This window comes from Sturnus vulgaris, chromosome Z, assembly GCF_052056855.1.
Source record: "Sturnus vulgaris isolate bStuVul1 chromosome Z, bStuVul1.hap1, whole genome shotgun sequence".
In the NCBI taxonomy this organism is placed as follows: domain Eukaryota; kingdom Metazoa; phylum Chordata; class Aves; order Passeriformes; family Sturnidae; genus Sturnus; species Sturnus vulgaris.
Window position 1 is genome coordinate 30998757 of NC_142283.1, and position 21471 is coordinate 31020227.

Genomic DNA, 21471 nt, shown 5'->3' on the forward strand with positions numbered 1-21471 from the left:
ATTTTCAGTTATCTTTCCTTCGTCTCTCTGTGCCTTTGTGTTTACAAGTCTTTAAGCTCTTGTTCGCTAGTATATATGTGTTACATTGTAAACCACGGTGTGAATTCCCTTCCAAAAGCTTTGCTCTAACTCTAGAGGATGGGACGTTACCCTAGCAGGACTTGACAGTGTCTACACTCCGCTGTATGTTGTATGCATTGTGCAGTCAATGTTGCTGTTAGATAAACTCCATTTGAGGTGGGAGTGTTGGGTATTATCTCTGTGTTTTTCTGTCAACACAGGAAGAACATTCTTCAGTTTTTGGATGCTGAAAGAGATGTCTCAGTGGTCAAAAGCAGCTTCAAGCCAGGAGATGTAATTCATTATGTACTGGACAGACATCGCACTCTAAACATTTCTCAGGATTTGCACAGCCTTCTCCCTGAAGTTTCCCCAATGAAAAATCGCCGATATAAAACCTGTGCAGTTGTTGGGAATTCCGGCATACTTCTGAAGAGTGGTTGTGGAAAAGAGATTGATAGCCATGACTTTGTAATAAGGTAAGCTTTTATCTGCTGTTGAAGAGGCAGGCTACTATGCTTCTTGGAGAAAAGCTGGGACAAATGTTTTAATCTGAGCTACGTATTACAGGCATTATCTGAAATTAATCTGAAACAGTATCCATGAACATGTGATTCCCCAAATTTAAATTCATGCCTATATTATTGACAAGAATATTATTTTTAGAGTAAAAATAAAACAAGGGGAGAGTTTTGCATTTCTTAATTTTGCTTTCTCCTGTGCTTATTCCAGACAAATTATTCTTACAGAGGTCTTGGTAGAAGAAATGAAAAATGGTTTATCTTTTAAAAAGACTCTTTCTTAACTTTTGGTCAGCACAGATGGCCTTTTGTAAATTACTGCATTATTTTTGTGTAGCATACAGTAAAATTTTAATGTGGTGTGTTGCTGTTAAACTAGGATGCCACTGGGGTAGTTGAAAGTCATCCTTCACCTTGGTTTAAGAATCTATTCTTGCAGTTTGGGGGGAAAATGTTTAAGTTTGTATTCGTTCTTCAGACATACACAACAGAGGACCTTGGCTTTCATGTATCATGTCAAAGCTGACCTCATTTGACATCTTGGTATTATGTAGAAAATGCTGAGCAAGAGATGGGTACTTTTGCTTTTGGAGTAGAAGTTTAAATTAATTGGGTTTGAGAAGGGTGAAGGGACAGAAAACAGGAGGGCTGTGTCAGAAAGCACTATAGTCATTGTGAGTTAATTGCTTTTTCTTTTTTCACCTTAAAGAATGATGGTGACAATACATAGTAGAAGGACATGGAAAAGAAAAATAACAGTTTTGCAGTACATAAATAAAAGAATAATATACGTGAGTGTAGAAGCGATGGTGGTCAGGATGGTCGGGACTGACAGAGAGAACTCTAAAGCCATGTGTTGGAACTTGTGGTTTATTGCAAAGGGCGTGGGTAAAAAGGCCCTGCTTGTTGCAGCTCAGAGCAGGCCTGTAAGAGCAGGAGAGCAAGAGTAAGAAGAGTAAAGAGAGAGGTAAGAGAGCGAGGTTCCCGTTACAATACAATAAATCTTCTTCTGTGTTGAATATTCTAATTTTCACTAGCCAGTCTAATACAAGATACAAATCCTATAGCATTTACATACAGCCTATAAGAATCATTACATTACCATACTGTGTTATACTTTAAACCCTAAAAACTACTCTGGACTCCCTCTGCCAAGCTAGTAGGGTCTTCTCTGACCCTTGGACCTTTATGCAAGCAGAGAGAATTGTTCAATCAAGAGGGGATTACTTTCAGCTGGCCATACTATTGTTTTCTAGTTGTTCAATAACTAAGGTTTGGTATCTCAAAGATGGCTTTCATTTCAATCTTGCTTATAGTTTCCATATTCTCAAAATCTTTTGCCAGGCAATCATATTTATAAGGTTTTCCTGTTTCATCTTCCCCAACACGTGAGTTTTGTATTTAATGTGAAAGTTATTTTAACAAGTTGCAACTGAAGCAATAACAAACTTCTCTTTCATTTTCCTCGTTAGTCTTACCTGTACCATTAGTTATTCAAATTAGCATCCTTCCTTACTGCAGAGGAAATCCAAAAGTAATTACCACCATTTTAAACTACATTTAGCCTATGGCGTGCTTTTGTACTCTCTCTGAGATTAAATTTGATGCATTTAACAGAATATCTTGGTTTTGGACAAATTTAAGAGGAAACTTTCTGAAAGGGTGTTTTGTTTAATGAAGAGTAGGTTTTAGCAACTATTTTTTTACTAGGGTTTCTTAAGGTTCAAAAGGATTTTTCTTGGGGAAGGTGAACAAATTGTTTATGTAACAAGCAAGTTGTTTGCAGGTATGAAAAGAATGAATAAGGTTAAATAATAAAACTTTTTGCAGCTTTGAAGAGATTCAGAGTTTTTTCTGGGTGTAGTTCAGTCTTTTTCTGAGTCCAGAGCCACAGCATCGGGGGCCCTTGGGCGATGTTTTGGTGTTTTGGATTGGAGAAAAGTTGAATAGTTCTAGAAGACCAAGCTACAGTTCCAGGAAAAACGTCTGCTTCAGTTAATGAAGGAAAAGCTGTTTTAAAAAGCAAAGAAACAGCTTAGTCTCTTTTTCCTTGGAGAGAAAAAGCCGTGAGTTGGGAGAAACTGAGAGTCTTATCTCTGTTTTTAAACATAGGCAATGAAAAAAATTTATTGCTTCTCTTTCCTCTTTATCTCTCTCTGGGCTTAGCATAAAGTTATAAGACCCATTTTTGGACACAAAGCAGGTGATAGGGGATACAATAACATCACTCCAGGACACAGGACTACAGAAAAAATTAGATGCTAAATTTTCTAGATTAAAATTTTCATAGAGAAGGCAAGATACATACTTTATTTTAAATCATGTGCTGAATTTCTCTGCAGACGTCCCCATGCTCTTCCACATATTTTAACTTGCCGTGAAACTAGGTGATGGTATCTAATATGAGGTTTTTACTAATTCGTCTACACAGAGGAAAGATAATATTCTAAAGACTTGGTGAAGCTTAATAGGAACAATAGGAGGTTACTGTTTGTTGAGGGTTGAATTTTTCCCTTTTTCTTTCTGTGGAATTTTTCTCATTCTTATGCTAAGTATTTGTGGCTACATCTTAGCTCAGATAGCTAGGGTAACAGTTCTATCCCAGGGGGATGGGGAGAGGGGGAACACCGGAAAGGTGGGACAGTGGCCTGCTCTCTCTGGCTTGCTCTTGAAGTCAGAGGAAGAAGGCTGGTGCTTCTACCTTACACACTTCCCACAATCCCAACGCAGGAAGACATATTCCCTGCTGTCATCACACTGCTGCCTTCCTGCTTCATCCTACTACCTCCGGGCACTCTGCAAAGCACGACAACTAACACCAGGGGAGGGGGGGAGTTGCTCCTTTGTCCCTCTCACACCTGGACTGCCCCTGCCATCACTCCAGCCCTCTTCAGCTGCTTGGGACCTGCCCTGCCCACACCAGCAGTAACTGAGCACAGGGAGAGGGAGTCTGCGGCCAAAAAGGACTGAAACTGAAATATACTGTTCTGTTTGGTTGTCAATTTTTATAGCTGTTATTTCTTTTGTTTGCCGTGTTAGATACATTAGTAAAGAACTGTTATTCCTGCCTCCCGTATCTTTTGCCTGAAAGCCCCTGATTCCAATATTCTAATAATTGGAAGGGAGGGAGTTGCAATCTCCATCCTAGGAAAGGAGCTCTTGCCTTTTCTTAGCAGATAATTGACTTTCAAACCAAGACAGATTTTGGTGCCCAAACTATGGGGCATTACCTGAGGGCACTGAGAGAGGGGTTGATAAAAGGAATAACAGTTCTTGAGTTACCTAAATTTGTGTTAGGTGGAACTATGTTGTCAGCTTACCCTGGTTTGGCCTCCATGTGGCTACCGCTATATCTCTCCCATTTGCAAGCCCTGTTTTGAACATAAGTCTCATAACTAAGGTTACTGTGGCTATTGTCCAGTTAATTCTGTGGGTTGATCAGTTGAGGAATTCATGGATTTTTAATTTCCTCTGGAAGATGGATTCAGAGCTATTGCACTCTAAATCTTTAGTTTTGGGGTTACTTCAATAATGTGAATGTCACTTACTGTGAGGAAGTGACAGCAGGCGAGATTTTCCCTCAACCCATCACCCAGTTTTTGAAGTCCACCCCACCAGTCTTCGAGGGGTTCAAATCCACTCTAAATGTTAATGACGTTATACTGTGGCTGGTGTTGCTGCTATCTCTGTTCAACCTGTTCTATCTAACATTCAGAGATAAGGGGAGATTGATTTGGATAACAACCCTGATACCTATTCCAGGAAATAGTGATGCTGCCCCAGAGCCTGATCCTGTCCAAGAGACTAGGAATATTACCCCAGAGCATGACCCTGTTCCAGAGACTAGGGATGTTGCCCCAGAGTTTGACCCTGCCCCACAGCCCATCCCAGAAGGGAACCACCCAGATCGGGTGGGGGTTCTAGTGAAGGAGATACATGAGATGGGCCAGATGCTGAAGGAGTACCTTTCCCCACTTGGTGAGAAACCCTTCCTCTGCCTTAGAGGGAGTCTCTGATGGTGCAGCAATGGAACCCACAGGTGTTACATCTGTCCAGGTTCCAGCTGAACTGCAAGGGCACTCACAGCCAGCAGCAGTTGCCCCTGTGGAAACTAGGAAGTCTAAGAGGAAAACAAGGCACCTGGATAATAAGGGTCAGAAAGGAGGGCCCTCACAACCAGCAGGGGAGCCAGAGGTTGAAATCATCACCGAGTTCCTGTCATACAAAAGTCAACGTAACCTGCAAAAAGACATTGTACGATGGGGCCGTGAGGCTTTTACAACCTGGTTACTGCGGGTCTGGGACCTTATGGGTACAGGTGTGCAACTGGGTGGTACTGAGGCAAGGAATTTGGGATCCTTGACCCAGGACTCAGATGTGGACCAGGTATTTGGAAGGGAGCCATGCCTCTTTTCCGTCTGGGAACAGCTTTTAATGAGTGTGAGAGAGAGGTTTGTCCACAGAGAGAGAATGCAGGAGTACCACCATAGAATGCATTGGAAGACCCTTGAGGAAGGGATCCAACAGCTGAGAGAAGTGGCAGTACTGGAGGTGCTCTTTGGGAGGGATGGACAGCATGATAATGACCCTGACAAGGTCAGGTGCACCGGGCAGATGTTGTGGGGTCTGGAAACCTAGGGCCAGCTCAATATGCCACTTATTGCAACAGTCAATGCCGATGATAACCGATAAACAGTGGGCTCTGTTGCTAACGAGCTTTGGGTTTTTGGCAGTATGATCAATGTCCTGATGCAGGCCCACGTTTCTACCGTAGTTAAGAGCCTCCAAGAGGAGGTGAGGGAGGAGGTGAGCAGGAACAATTCCCATGCAGCACCAGTGCAAGTGACAGACCCCAGAGTTAGAGCCCAATGTTCTCCAGCTAGGGAGAGAGGGTGCACTCCACGAGCTGACTTGTGGTTCTTTCTGCATGACCACAGGGAAGACATGAGAAGGTAGGATGGGAAACCTACTTCTGTCCTGGCAGCATGATTGTGTCAGGGAGAGAAACACTAACTGAGTGAGTTTTTCTAAAGTGAAAGTAGCCTCAACCTCCCATGACCAGGGTGCAGGGTATTACAGAAGGGAGGATGATCTGTCAGATCCCCTTGAAGGAACCTCTAGTATGTATACCCAGGAAGGAAATAATAACCAGGGTAGAGGGGGCATGTGTCTAGCCAGGGAGTGGCACGGGAAAACCGGGTCTTTTGGACGGTGTGGATCCGATGGCCTGGCACATCAGAGCCACAGGAACACAGAGCATTGGTTGATACTGGTTCACAATGTACATTAATACCATCAGGGCATGTGAGGAAAGAATCTGTTTCAATTCCTGGGGAGATCTCAGGAATTGACTTTGCTGGAGGCTGAGGTGAGCCTGACTGGGAAGGAGTGTCAGAAACATCCTACTGTGACTGGCCCAGAGGCACCGTGTATTTCTAGGTATAGACTTCCTCAGGAACGGCTATTAGAAAGACTCAAAGGGACTCAGGTGGGCTTTTGGAATAGCTGCTGTAGCGGCAGAGGGCATTAAGCAGTTGAACTCCTTGCCTGGACTATCAGAAAACCAATCTGAGGTAGTACTCCTGATGGTGGAAGAGCAACAGGTACTACTTGCCACCTCGACGGTGCACTGCTGGCGGTACCGGACGAATCGAGATGCCGTGATCCCCATCCACAAGATGATCCGTGAGCTGGAAAGCCAAGGGGAGGTCAGCAAAACTCACTCAGCCTTCAACAGCCCCATCTGGCCTGTGCATAAATCTGAAGGAGAATGGAGATTAACCGTGGACTATTGTGCATTGAATGAGGTGACTCCACCCCTGAGCGCTGCCGTGCTGGACATGCTGGAACTCCAGTACGAGCTGGAGTCCAAAGCAGCAAAGTGGTACGCCTCCATTGGCATTGCCAATGCATTTTTCTCCATTCCTCTGGCAGCAGAGTGCAGGCCTCAGTTTGCTTTCACCTGGAGGGGCGTGCAGTACACGTGGAACCGCCTGCCCCAGGGGTGGAAACACAGTCCCACCATGTGTCATGGACTGATCCACTGGAGAAGGGTGGAGCTCCAGAACATCTACAGTACATTGACAACATCATTGTGTGGGGAGACACGGCAATGGAGGTATTTCAGAAAGGAGAGAAGATCATCCAGATTCTGCTGGGAGCCAGCTTCGCCATTGAAAAGAGCAAAGTCAAAGGACCTGCCCAAGAGATCCAGTTCCTGGGAGTAAAGTGGCAAGATGGGTGGTGCCAGATTCCCACTGAGATCATGAATAAGATCACTGCAATGTCTCCACCAACCAGCAAAAAGGAAATCCCAGCTTTTCTAGATGCCATAGGTTTTTGGAGGATGCACATTCCCAAGTACAGCTAGATTGTGAGCCCTCTCTACCTGGTCATCCTCAAGAAGAACAATTTCCACTGGGGTCCTGAGCAGCAGCAAGCCTTCGCCCAGATCAAGCAGGAGATTGCTCATGTGGTAGCCCTTGGCCCAGTCAGGATGGGACCAGAAGTGAGTAATGTGCTTTACTCTGCAGCTGGGAACTATGGTCTGTCCTGGAGCCTTTGGCAGAAGGTGTCTGGTGAGACTCAAGGCCGACCTCTGGGATTCTGGAGCCAAAGTTACAGAGGGTCTGAATCCAGCTACACTCCCACAGAGAAAGAAATCCTGGCTGCCTATGAAGGAGTTCAAGCTGCCTCAGAGGTGATTGGCATGAAAGCACAACTCCTCCTGGCACCCTGACTACCAGTGCTGGGGTGGATGTTTAAAGGAGATGTTCCATCGACCCACCATGCCACTAACGCCACATACGGAGCAAGTGGATTGCCCTCATCACACAACGCGCCCGTATTGGAAACCCGAATTGCCGTGGGATTTTGGAGATAATTACCAACTGGCTGGAAGGTGAAAACTTTCGTCTTGCCAAAAGAAAAGAGGAACAGGAACAAGTGACTCAGGCTGAAGAAGCCCCACCATACAACCAACTGCCAGCAGATGAAACACGCTATGGTCTTTTCACCGATGGTTCTTGCTGCATTGTGGGGATGAACTGGAAGTGCATAGCAGCCGTATGGAGCCCCACACGACGGGTTGCACAAGCTACCGAAGGAGAGGGTGGTTCAAGCCAACTTGCTGAACTCAAAGCTGTTCAGCTGGCCCTGGACGTTGCTGAAAGAGAGACGTGGCCAAAGCTCTACCTCTACACTGATTCATGGATGGTGGCCAATGCTCTGTGGGGTTGGCTGGAAAGGTGGAAAAAGGCTAACTGGCAACGTAGGGGAAAATCAATCTGGGCTGCTGATGAATGGAAAGACGTTGCCACCCGGATAGAGAAGCTGCCTGTGAAAGTCCGTCATTTAGATGCCCATGTCCCCAAGAGTCGGGCTAATGAGGAACACTGACATAACAAGCAGGTAGATCAGGCTGCAAAAATAGAGGTGTCAAAGATAGGTTTAGATAGCAACACAAGGGAGAGTTGTTTGTGGCTCAATGGGCCCATGATGCCTCAGGTCATCAGGGCAGAGACGCCACCTATAAGTGGGCATGAGACCGAGGGGTGGATCTAACCATGGACAGTATTTCTCAGGTTATCCATGACTGTGAGATGTGTGCTGCCATCAAGCAAGCCAAGCGGGTCAAGCCCCTCTAGTATGGGGGGCGGTGGTCCAAATATAAGTATGGGGAGGCCCGGCAGATTGACTACATCACACTGTCTCAAACCCTCCAAGGCAGGCGCTATGTACTGACCATGGTGGAAGCCACCACTGGATGCTTGGAGACCTACCCTGTGCTCCATGCCACTGCCCAGAACACCATCCTGGGACTGGAAAAACAAGTTCTTTGGAGGCATGGTACCCCTGAGAAAATTGAGTCAGACAATGGGACTCATTTCAAGAACAGCCTTTTAAATTTATAAACATCCCTCTCACACCTGAGCCTCTGCCGCCATCACCCCAGCCCTGTTCAGCTGCATAGACCTGCCCTACCCACACCTGCAGTAACTGAGCGCAGGGAGAGGGAGTCTGTGGCCGAAAAGAACTGGGATTGAAATATACTGTTCCGTTTGGTTGTTAGTTTTTATAGCTGTTGTTATTTCTTTTGTTTGCCATTTTAGATCTATTAGTAAACAACTGTTATTCCTACCTACTATATCTTTTGCCTGAAAGCCCCTGAATCCAAAATTATAGTAGTTGGAAGGGAGGGAATTGCTCTCTCCATCCTAGGAAAGGAGCTCTTGCCTTTTCTTAGCAGATACCTGTCTTTCAAACCAAGACACTGGTGCTAATCAGTTCTTCAGAGTGGACAGTGATGTGGATATTCTGAGAAGATGGTGTGGAACTGTGACAGGTTGCCTAGAGAAGCTGTGCATGTTCCATCCCTAGAAGTATTTAGGGGCTCTGAGCAAGCTAATCTAGTAAACATTGTTCCTGACCATGGTGAGGATTTAGAACTAGATAATCTTTAAGGCTCCCTTTCGACCTAAACCATTCTATAATTCAATGAAACATTTCTTATATGGTATGACAGTTCAAGTGATCTGTGTAACAACTAGTGAGTCAGACAATATTCTGAATAATAATCTGTAATCTTTTGGGAATAACATACTCGGCCCTCCTGCCTATAGCGAGTTTCGATGCAGTGACTTTTTAATGTTTTTAAATTTACAAATGGAAGTTGAGATGTTTTAGAATTTACATATTATAATTTAAACTATATGATATTTATTTGTTGAAGTCTCAATGCATCTATAGTTATATATCATCTGTTTAAATAGCAAGCAATTCATTTGTAACTGAAGTTAAAGAAAAAAACAAATCATTCATCAGTTAGTTTCCTACATTCCTCATCTTCCTTTTAGAAAAAGTTGTACATCACTTGATACATAATCATATGGTGTAATTATGAAGTTCTGCAGTGCTTCATGAGCACTTACCTCTATTACTATTAGGGTTCTGGTATTAAAATGTACCATGACACTGTTAATCTTTTTACTTTTATCTGATCTCTCTAGAAATCAAACATCCTCACTTACGTGCCGTCTGATAATATTCTCGAAAGAACTTACTGAATGTATCCAGGTATATAGGCTGGTGAAGGACAGTTTTGTAGAGTCTTCTGATGCCAAGTGCATTATGCCTATGTGCATAATAACTGCTAGGAGCAGTTCTTATGTTAGAGTTAACACTAACAATACTATTAATTCAACGATAAAAGTGACAGTGAAGGTCTGTGACAATGAAGAGGACACAACAGATATCCAACAGTATTTGCAGTATTGATAAACTCAATATCCTCTAAAGGCAGTGTGAAGGTGCTAGTAATAATGCAGAAACACACAGAACAAGATTAGTAAAATTATGCCTATTTTTGCAGTAGGAAAGATGGTCCATCTAATTAAAATTGGAAACAAGGAGACTATTTCCTATTAAAAAAAATCCCAAACTGTGATGACTATGAACTATTTTCAGTTTCCTGCATACCTTTCCTTTTAACCTCTCACACTTTTATACCCTACTAAGAACTATTGATCTGTGTGCCCTTACTACTGTCTTCTAGCGCTGAGCTTAAGTGTACTGTATTTTGTTATTGTACCCAGAGAGAGTCTGAAGCATTCCAAAATATCTGATTAGATGAATAAATACGTCTTATTCCCACATTGTCTGCACTTTCTCATAATGAAATTAACAAGTCAGGGCTGACTTAACTGTTGCATCTTACAGAGCAGATAAACTTGTTATATAAATGGTATATTTTGAAATGCAGTGGTTACATAGGAGTTTCTGAGAAATGCAGCTGTATTTTGGGCAAGTGTAATATAGCAATACTAAGCATTGCCAGGTAATAACTTGGAATTACTTCTGGAAGCAACTGGTACAACTGTACCAAACAGTTCAGCCTTGGGTTCAGAATTTGAGCAATATCAAAAATCAGAATAAGTAGTTTTATTTTTTATTTTTTAAAATAATTTAATTTGACATTCGTTATGAGACCTATTCAAAAGCTGAGGCCAAGTTCAATTTTGGAGTTATTTGGCTAAAACCAACCAGTCAAACAAACCCTAGTAAATATACTGTGCTTTTTCTCGTGGTAACACCACTTCTGGAAAAGTCCCTTTAATTTCAGTTGGACAGTATGGAGAAGAGCCCTGTTGAGTGAAGCTTTTTCAGTAGGTTAGGGCTGCTCTGACAAGGAACAGCCATAAGATATTATTTGCTTCTTTCTTTGGATTGAAGTGCCTAGTTTATATGTTACAACTCTTCTTTTCCCATTGGAGTTTTTTTGCTGGTAACTCTGCCAGCATTTAACACATGCTTGGTTTGCCCTGTATGTAGGTGAGGATAATCTGTTTTGACTTTCTCCCTAGTGTATTGATATTTGTGGGCACTTGTGATATGCAGAAGCAAGCATCATATGTGGTATGAGCAGAAGACAGCAGATATGGTCAGGCAGAAGAAAAGGACAGACCAAATCATACCATGGAGGCATGGTATCTTATTTCAGGAAAACACTTGAATTAATAATAATAAATTAGTAGTAGCTTCATTAATGTGTATTGCTCCTTCATATACTAGGAAAAAAGCATGACAGATTTGTCAGAATAAAGATATTTAGAATATTAATTTACCTATGTTCTGGAACTTGTTTTTTGTAATTCATATCAGCTTTTATCTCCAAATATTTTTTAGTACAACTTGCTTGAACCATGGCCATCATGCCAAGTAGAGCTAAATCCGTGGAGCCGGCAGATCTGTTGAAAGCAAAGTTGCCAATTCAACACACATATTTTAAAGTATGAGTCTTCTTCTAAAAATAACATCTGAATACCTCATGACTAGCTCATTATACTCTTTTCAGATCTCAAATGTGGCAGCTCTATTTTTGCCTCTGTTTCTTTCTTAAACTTGTCACACTACATTGAAACATTAAATGAAAGCAGAGGAAAGCCATCGTCTTCTAATGTTCTTGCTCAGGGATTTGAGTGTCTGAGAAAGGGAAGCACTGGTGAAATTGTTCCAGTCAGCCAGGCGTGGGTGGTCTCCACCTCAGTAGAGCCTTGGAGAAGGCTTGACTCATGTAGCCACATTTTAGGGTTGTTGGGTTTTTTTTTTAAATAATTTAGTCCTTAAGTAGGTGATTCAGGAGAATATTTAAAGGACAGAATTCTAGAACACTCAGGAAATACCAGTAGAAAGTGACTTCTCTGTACCCATATACAGATTATTATGGGCTCTAAAGAGGCTGGTTAAATAAATACATGTCCTGTAAGCATCCAAATGTAGAGCATTTCGATAGGGTTAGCCTGAATGTTCTTATAACTGTCCTGAGGAAAAAGGATACTATTATTTTAAAGTCATTTACTCCTATTGTTGATAATACAGAACCTTTAATTTAGTCATTTTCTAAACAATTGGAAACTCAGAAACACTGTGCTTTATTTCCCCTTTGACTCTTAAGAGGTGAAAAGGTTCAGAACAGTCTTAATCTAAATAACTTCCTTTTTAGCTGTTCTCCATTTTAGAAAGTTCAAATTATTGCTACTTTCTACATTCCATTCTAACAGCTCCAAAGTGCTTCTCCAAAACAATGAAAACCATATTTTTTTCCAAATGTATTGCAAGGGTAATAAATTTTTTTAACCCTTTCTCTCTTCATAATGTTGCAGATTTTTTTTTAAATTTCTGTATCAGAATTATAACAATCCTGTGTATCTTCGTAATTGTCCTATAGAATATGCTCTTTATAGATAGTAATGTGTGGTGGTATTTTCACATAAAAAGGCTAAGGTACAGGTGTTCAGGATACTCCTAAGTTCCATTTCTTAGTTTTTCATGCATTAAAATATAATTTTCAATACTTTACTGTTGTAGCTTCTGTGGGGTTTTTAAATATTTTTTTTCATATGCAAAAAGCTTTCAGTGACAGAAATTCATTGCTTTTTTTTCTTGTCAAAGGAATAGTACTGGGAAGAACTGCAAAACTAATCCATGTGTAATTTTGCAGCAGGACACACAATAAAGATGTAAGTAATGTGTTTTGCAGCTCTTTCTAAAATGCCACTTAGACTTTTTCTGACACTCCACTATCCTGTGTCAGTTGATGATAACTTGGATTTCAGTCACTGGTGTTAAAGGAGATGTGTGGAAGAAAGAATTTGTTGATTATCAGTATAAGTTCTAATATGGGCAACAGGAATTAATTTTTTAGCAGGTAATGTACAAAAACCGTCTTCATACTGAAGTCATGAATTCAGTACTTTTGTGAACTTATGTTGTGAAAGGGTGCATCAAGTCAGTATTTTACGTGGCACACACTAAAACGCCCTCATGATTGTTGTATGTAAATAGATTCTGCAATGCTGTACCTGAGCATCTAACCTTGCAGCTCTTGTGAGACATCCTCTACTGTGCCATGGATGTGGACTGAGATGAAGTGTGTATGTTAGGGGATTCAGTATTACTCCGGATTCCTATGGTTAATTTGAAGCAACTTTAGTTTTTTCAGTAGCCAAAGAAGTATGCAGAACATGTGAGAAAACACTTTACTAATTATATTTGTTGGGGGAAACAGGAAAATTGTGCATGTTTTTTTCTTGTAAATCTCTCATATTTGGGCATGTGTTACAGTTACTACAGTACTGCTGCGCACCTTTATTTGGAGATCCAGGTGAGATGTGCTGTGTACACACAATTATTAGGGCAGTGTGCTTCTTGCATGTAGGTTGAGTAGAGTGTAGCTCAGCTGTGAGGTTCTCTTCAGTCTTGAACTCTTTTTTCCCTCTCCTGCTTGCTCGATCTTTTAATTTTTCTTCCATGTCCAATTATTTCTTAAAAATGGCGTGAATTACTGAATTCAAGATTACAGTTTCTGTTCTTACAAGAATTTCGGTATGAATCTGGATACAAAACCTTGCAGGCTACTCAGGAAGGAGTGTATGTTATTGACACTAATCTTGGTATAATGCCTTATGTTTCAGAGCGGTTTAATATGTCTGCCAGCAGCAATCTGATTTTCATTTTTTGTCTTCTCAGAATGTATATGATTATCACTGTGTAACTGATAATTTTGGCTTTGCTCTGCAAAGAGAAGATATTAACGAAACAAAGTGTTGGTATAAAGCACTTCTTTCCTGTGGCTTTATCGGGTTTTAAAGTATTGATTTCTCCTTGTAAACCTCAAGTATGCCAATTGTTAAAGGATTCAGAAGTGTACCATTTCATGGCCATTTCTTGCATTACTCTACTGTAGGTAGAATATTCTTCTGGTCCTCGATGTGAGATAAAATGGAAATGATAGCCATTTTACTCGAGGAAATTTTGATGGCTTTTATTTAAAATTAACTTGAAATATGGTCTATGAATACTATGTACTGGACATTTCTATTCGTATACATGATTTGTATACTTAAATTAGTGACAAAACAAGCTGAACTGAATCTCTGTGGAATAACTAACTTCTTATTTGAGCATATTTTAGTAATTTTGATTGTATTATTTTCTTTTTTAAGCTTTGCTCTCAAAGTCTGTTATGGCTGTTTGGGCCATAAAGATGGCACAGCAAACCCAAGGATGATTGCTTAGTTTGGTGAAAGTGTGGTATAGGAGCACCTACTCCATTCTTTTTTTTTTTTTTTTTTCTCATTGCATATAACGCCAGCCATTAGCAGTTTTTTTCCCCACACTTTTTCTTAACATATCCCACTGTAACTAATACATGCAACAGGTGGTGGTGGAAGAAGCAGGTTTTCAGTCACCGAGAATTGTGTGTCATACTACATGATATTTCAGATATTCTCTATTTTTTCCCTTTTATACCAGAGCTCTTTTTAGTGATAACATTGCAGTGCATTTTTCAGTTGAAAATCTTGTTATCACGTTGAAAATTCATGCGTGGGAACCCCTGTATTTTTACCGGGAATATTTTATAGATATATTTGCCTTTTAGTATCATGGTTGTACATAACATTTGTGTAAGCTACGTGCCTCTGTAAGCTTAGGGATTTCTTAAATAACGTAATTAATGCCTAATACTAAATGTAAAGTAACTACCTTGTTGAAATGGCTGTGCAGAGGTTTTGTCTATGATCGGGTGTGATGTTATGGGAAAAAGAGGCACTGCAGCATTAATTTGAGGTATCAGGGATATTACTGCCTATGATACTACCAATCACATTAATTATGAATGTTTCCCATACAGTTAGGTCTTCTTCTAACCCCGTCTCTAAAATGTATCAATTTGTCTCATTAGACGGTTTTCTAAACACTTCTGCCATAGACAGTGCTTAGAAGAAATAAGGCAACAAATAATAACTAATTATTTGCTAGTTTTGTGCAAGGGAAAGAAGTAGCAGTTAGAGCTTCTGATTAAATGCTTTTATATAGAAAAAAATACCTGTAAGATTGTTTGTTTCAAACAATATACTGAAACTGAATTTTTATGGGAAGAAATAGCAAAGGAACCCATGAAAATCATTAATTTTGAAAATTATTTTTGCTGGGAGAAAACTCACTCCATTTTTTTGTTTGGAAACAGTCAATAGTATGCTCAGGAGAAGGAAATTTAGGAGATTTACAAACCTTTTTATAATGTGTTACATTGTCAATACTCATATTTTCAGCTATTTGCTTAAGTCAATCTTCAGTGCTCAATGTGATTCTTAATTACAGTTCCTATATTCTCAGTAACAGTAACATAGCAAGTTTGTCTTGCTCAGCTTTCAACTGTAGCCTGCTTACTTGCATGTTAACGTGAAGACAGCACTGAAGTTGTTTTTAGGATGAATGGAAAGTGATGGTATGTTGCAAGACGTTTGTACATAGGAATTCATATATTGCAAGGTACTAATAATGTGGTATGTGAGAAAGAGGAAATTCAGTAAATTACACTTTTCTATATATTCTTCCTTAAAAAACTCCAATAAAAGTATGGTTTTATTTAGAATAAATCCCTAGTGTTAGAAATGAGAAACAAAAGTCTCGATATTCAACAAAATTTAGATTGCTTTATTTGATATATACGAATCAAGCAGCACTGCGGAACATGAGGAGTCACCGCCCACTCCATGCTCCATCGAACCTTGGTTTGCAACCTCTTCCTATAGTATGGTCTCTCGTTGTAGTTAATAATTTTTGGTCTTTTGCTGTCATAATTTTGCTGTCATAATTATGACATTTTTATGATGTCATGATTTTGTCATAATTAGGTAAGCAATGGTGGTCGAATAAACATCTGTATTCAAATTCACAAAGTCTCTGTCAGTCTCACAGATAACCATCTGGTCTTTGTAGATAAACACCAGCGAAATATGGAACTCTGGTCCTTGAGATAGGCAGCATTGATCAATCAAAGGCAGGAAGGACTATGGGGAAGTCTGATTTTGCAAGCTGGTAGTAGATACAACTTATTTGGAAAACATAATATTCATAACAAGATGATTTAAAACAGAATGATTTAATAATGTATTTTCCTTTATCTAGTGTCCATGCTTCACTTCAGACCTTAGTATTTTGGTTTATACAAACCCCAATACTTTCATGATTAACCCAAATGTTTTATCAATTATCACACTAGGCATGTAATGGTAAAGTTTTTGGTGTCGAAACACCCTCACTACCTCATCTCTGTTGTGATTATATTTGGCATTCTGTGCCTTATGGCAAATTAGCTGGAATTAAAAAATACAACAAGGGAAGAGTATTTCTTTGATTATTTAAAACTTGTTCACTTAATAGGCTTCTTTATTTCAATAAACAGAAAATTAGTATATATATGTTTGCCTCTGAATGTGAAGTTCTCTTGAAAGAATCATGAGAATTGGTGGGAGGTCATTGACATCTTCTAACAAAATTAACTTAAAAATTCCAACAACAGTGTGAAACTGTGGCATAGCATAAAGGTATTAGAGGTTAAGATAAAGGCTAGAAAACAGGTAAAAGCTATATACATACACTCAGGTCTATATACAAATACACAATAGCCAGTTTTATATAGAAACATGTAAGAAATATAGGGATAAATTTTTACTCCAGCCTGTTGCACCAGGACAAGGTGCAATAATTTTAAAGTGAAGGAGGGTAGATTCAGACTAGTTATAAGGAAGGAATTTTACAATAAGGGTGTAAAGCATTGCTGTCCTATTGTTACAGAGTGTATTTGTATTGCTCATTATTTTCTGAAGTTTTTCTGGAAAAATCTGAATATGCATTAAGTTACAAATGAATACTATTTACACTGTATACCTTTCTAAAATTTGAAGATGTAAAATATAGATATAGCAATAATAACATACAATGTATGCCTATGGCATACAGCTTTTTAAACATGGTGATATTGGTACGTACATGGTCTGTTTCTTAAAGTGGGACTCAGAGCAAGATTTGCAATGTCTAGAATCTGTTTTACGTTTTTAAGTAATAGTTTCCATTATGTGCATATATGTAATTACTGAAACAAGCCCACTATATAAATCCCTCATTATGTTGTGCAATCTGCCCTTAAAAGAGGTATTTTCAAAAGCAGCAGTAATTCGGTGAATTTGATTGGTTGGTTTCAAGTACTTAGTTTGATTATCGTGTTGATTTTTTTGTTTTTAAAAAACTTTTAATAATGGCAGGTTGTAAGTTCATGCATTAAGGTTTTCAGAAACAATGTACAAAGCCAGTAATCAATTCAGTGGGAGTTTTTGTTATGCCATACCTACCATTTTCTAGAAGATACTACTCTTAGCAGCCTGAATGCATGCAGATGGTTTGTGGAATAGATGTATAAAGATAATGAAGAATATAAATCTATTTCCTTTGCCTACATCTGCCCACATATTATCAGAAACTTGGACTTCTTTATCTCCTAGGAATATATTTGTTTTGTAAGAGCATCTTTCTGAAGAAGATAGGACCACTTCTTAACCTGATAATTATATAATGAAAATTATATTTTCAGTAATTAGTATTATCAGACAGGACTAGATCATCAATTTTTATTAAGTAATGCTGATTATTTTTATGTCATTGGAGATCTGGCATTGGAAGAAACTAGTGGATAAAAAATTGCAGAATTAATGGAATACTGTTTATATTAGGAGTGTGATAACATGCAAATGTTTTGGAAGAACCATTCCAACATTGCTTCTTACCATCCTTTGCCTTAACAGAGAAGTTCTATTAAGCTATCAAAATGTTGTTGTGTCAGGATACATTTTTGGGGCATACCAGCTACAGGCTGATTAATTGAGGATGTTGTATAGATGATTTGTTTCAGTCAGATCACACTGGTTGCTGAAATTACAACTAATTTCTGAATTGCATTTTGTCACCTGCATTCAAGGCATATATGTGATTACATATGTATGTATTTATGTAATTGGGGTAAAAATCTGATGAACAATAGCATAATGAGAACTTCTCAACCCTAGGAAAAAGGCACAGAGCTACTGCAAAATTAGAGAAGGTTTGAAAATGAGATGTGAACCAAAAATTGAAAGTTTAATACTTTTTCCAGAAGTTGCAGTTCTTAGTGAAATAAAAATACTAAATTTCTAAACATCTTATCAACTGCAGTGATAATACCAAAACCGAAAGTACGAAAACTCATTTAAAGATGGGGTAAAATTTGTTTGTAAATAATATATGTGTGGACTAAACTGTATCAATTATGCCATATTTTGCTAGCATGGCTTTCTTTGTGTGAGAGCTGTTGGTAACGTGATATTAAATGAATAATGAAAGGTAATAGGTTTAAGAAAGCTCATTATTCACAAGTGCTGCTTTAGATGTTGATGCATTCTAGAACATGATGATATGGTTTCCAAATGGTTCCAAAGAGGATTTTTTTACAGCATTCTGTACATGTAATGTTTTTAAAAATTTGTCTGATCCTTATTGTCCAACTTGAGTAAAATAATGTGTTATCACACCTATTATCATTGGTATTTTTTTCTCACATTAAATTGAATTGGGCTTCCATGTTCATTTTTAGCTTTCCCTTCATGCACAAATTTTTCTGAGTTATAATTTCATATTTATTTTCATTTTTCCATTAATTTTTTCCTCTTCAGGTGCAATCTAGCTCCTGTGGTGGAGTTTGCTGCCGATGTGGGAACTAAATCTGATTTTATTACCATGAACCCATCAGTTGTACAAAGAGCATTTGGAGGCTTTCGGAATGACAGTGACAGAGAAAAATTTGTGCATAGACTATCCATGCTGAATGACAGTGTCCTTTGGATCCCAGCCTTCATGGTCAAAGGTGGAGAGAAGCATGTGGAGTGGGTTAATGCTTTAATCCTTAAGAATAAATTGAAAGTGCGAACCGCCTATCCATCACTGAGACTTATTCATGCTGTCAGAGGGTAAGTGTATAGAAAAGACTGGTCTCATATGAAACTCATAACTAGAATTCCTAGAGGGCAGAAAAAAAAGATAAGTGTCAAAAGGAGCATGGTATTTCCCATATCGATGTAATGATTGCATTTATGACAAGTTTGTTTGGCAATAAATACTGGCTACTCATTTAGCCAGCTCTGCTAAATGCAGCTGAAATGCATTAGCACAACTTTTCCAATTGCACTTTTATATGTAAAAATGTATCATCATTTAGTGATAAACTAATCTTAAAAATAGTCTGAATTCAGTGTACAATGAAAGTGCTACATGTCTTCTTTGGGAAACAACTGTGAAGATAAAAATTACAATCTAAATAGCATTGGAATCAACCCTGTAAATAATGAAGCCTGACAGATCTGAAAGTACTGAGCTCCTTCATAAAATATCTAGGATACAGAGTAATCTTTCTCCTTTTGAATTTGGCCAGATGCTTGGGCAATTAAACATGGATCAGAATCACAGAAAATGTTAAGGAAACCACTTACTAGAAAAAAAATGTATCTATACTTTGAGCAGATATTTTTCTTTTTAAGCCCATTATTAAACAAAACTGTCAGATGAGGGCTCCAATGTCTTTGTAACTACAAGTATATACTTGTAGTATACTTTTACTTGTTTGTATGTACTACAAGTATAAAGTGCTATGCCTGAAAAGAATTTAAAAGATGATGGTAATGCAATGTGTTTGTACATCAAATTATGACAGTATAGTAATATTCAGCTAGAGTTCGTTGAAATTTGCTGTTTGTGCAGTTTAGGAAGATGCCTTAAAGTACTGCTATCAGCTTGTACACCAGTTACTGATTATGTAGCTGTTCTTACTCTTACAGCAGCAGAGGTAAGTTTAGAAAGGATGTTTGAACCGTTATTCCAATGTAGTATGAGAATAAAGTTTAGACATAAGTTGTTTTTCAGGATATTTTGCCACGTCTCATAGATTAACTGCTACATTCCCTCTGTGGTGCACTTCTGGCACTGGAAAAAAAATAATCTATGGCCTTTGAAATTAGAAAATCCTTCAGAAAACGTTTACTTTTTTACTGAGTTACTCAGTTTCATTAGACATTTAGACTTTAGCTGTTTGTGGGCCATGATTGTGTTGAATTTTCAAGTATTCAAAATGTGTATAATAGGTACATGTGGTAGTTTGTGTATATATGTGTATATAAACCTGTCTGAGATAGCTTCCAGTTTACAAACAACAGTTTTAATTTCCACCTTCTAAATCTGGGCAAAATAATAAAATGTGAATGGTAATTCAGAATGTGCAGTCTTTAACTGGCCAATTAGAAGGTCCTTTAGGGGGCTTTGTCTTAAAAAAATTATTAGTACCTACATTTGCTCTCTGAATGAGGCAAGAAAAGGTCTGCCATCTGAATTGTTGAAAATTTGGATTGAGCTGTATTTCAGATTATACCTAGCAGTGTCATGTGATATGACTGCATCCAGTTTTTGAATCTGTGGTTTAAACTCCACTGTAAATTTAAATTGATATCAAGAGTTCTTTGATTTAATGAACCTAAAATTTTATTAAAATATGGAAGTATGGTGAATTTTGGGCCAAATTATTTAATATCTATTAATCAATAAGGTTCATGATTCCAACCTGACATGTTAAATACAAAGAGAGATTATCTTATGCTGAAGGATGCAGACTCAAGGTTTGGAAAGTGTTGTCTGTATTTCTTTTTGTCAAATTTTTCCTTCGTTAGTCTTTAAAGTGTATGGTGTTAGGCATTTTCTAAGGGCAGAACATAAAGTTTCTTAGACCTGGTCTAAGGAGGCCAAATTATTTATTTCTAATGCAGTATAAAGTTATATTAGAGTTTTATCTAGTAATAGGTCAGGTTGGCTACAATCACAGCACTGCACTGAAATTTTCACTCCTGTTCTTCCTTCTCTTTTAATGATAGAAACTTTATAAGCAGTACATAGTGTTCTAGAGTTGCTATTGATGAGATGACTGCATTCTGAGACAATTTTTAAAGCATTTTTTCATTTCCATTATGTACTTTTTGCTAATGTGTACTGGAAAAATAAACTAGTGTTTTGCTGATTTCATGCTTTATAAAACTGCTGTGAATGATAGATGCTTCTCTAGAATCTCAGAAGTGTTTTAGATTCTAAAACCAGATTATATACATACAAAGCCCAGGGTAATAACTACTTCTTAAATCAGTAATATTGTAAATGGCCATTGTATTCAGGTCTTCAGTAGATTTAGTTCAAGTGGTTACCTGTGATAATGTTTCTCTATTTTACTTTTTCACTTTTTGATCTAAGTTTGAATATTAGAATTTGAAGTGGTCTGGGAGCCGTTGCATTGTTTTTCCCCAAGTGTCTCTAAAAGCTAATTTACTGAACCTCTAGTACCTCTGTGTATACATTTTGACAAAATAAATGAAGCAATCAATACATGACAGAGTTCAAGATGGAACTAAGATGTTTAAATTAACATTTTAACTAATCAAAAACATATACTTGATCTCTTAGGTCACTGGCAAAAAGATTAATT

The 21471-nt window shown here is 38.6% G+C and overlaps 1 protein-coding gene across 13 annotated transcripts in view; it reads left to right on the top strand.

The window, feature by feature from the left end:
• ST8SIA4 (ST8 alpha-N-acetyl-neuraminide alpha-2,8-sialyltransferase 4) overlaps nucleotides 1-21471 on the top strand; it is a 134584-nt gene that overhangs the window by 20940 nt on the left and 92173 nt on the right. For 12 of the 13 annotated variants that reach the window (XR_015799293.1, XM_014892864.2, XM_088156144.1 and 9 more), the window contains 2 exons: nucleotides 282-539; nucleotides 18629-18922. Coding sequence is in view for 12 of the 13 variants with exons in the window: in XM_014892864.2 (XP_014748350.1) it covers nucleotides 282-539; nucleotides 18629-18922 (552 nt within the window). In the remaining variant the exon portion in view is untranslated. The remainder of the gene's footprint in view (nucleotides 1-281; nucleotides 540-18628; nucleotides 18923-21471) is intronic. The other variant, XM_088156148.1, reaches the window with a different exon arrangement.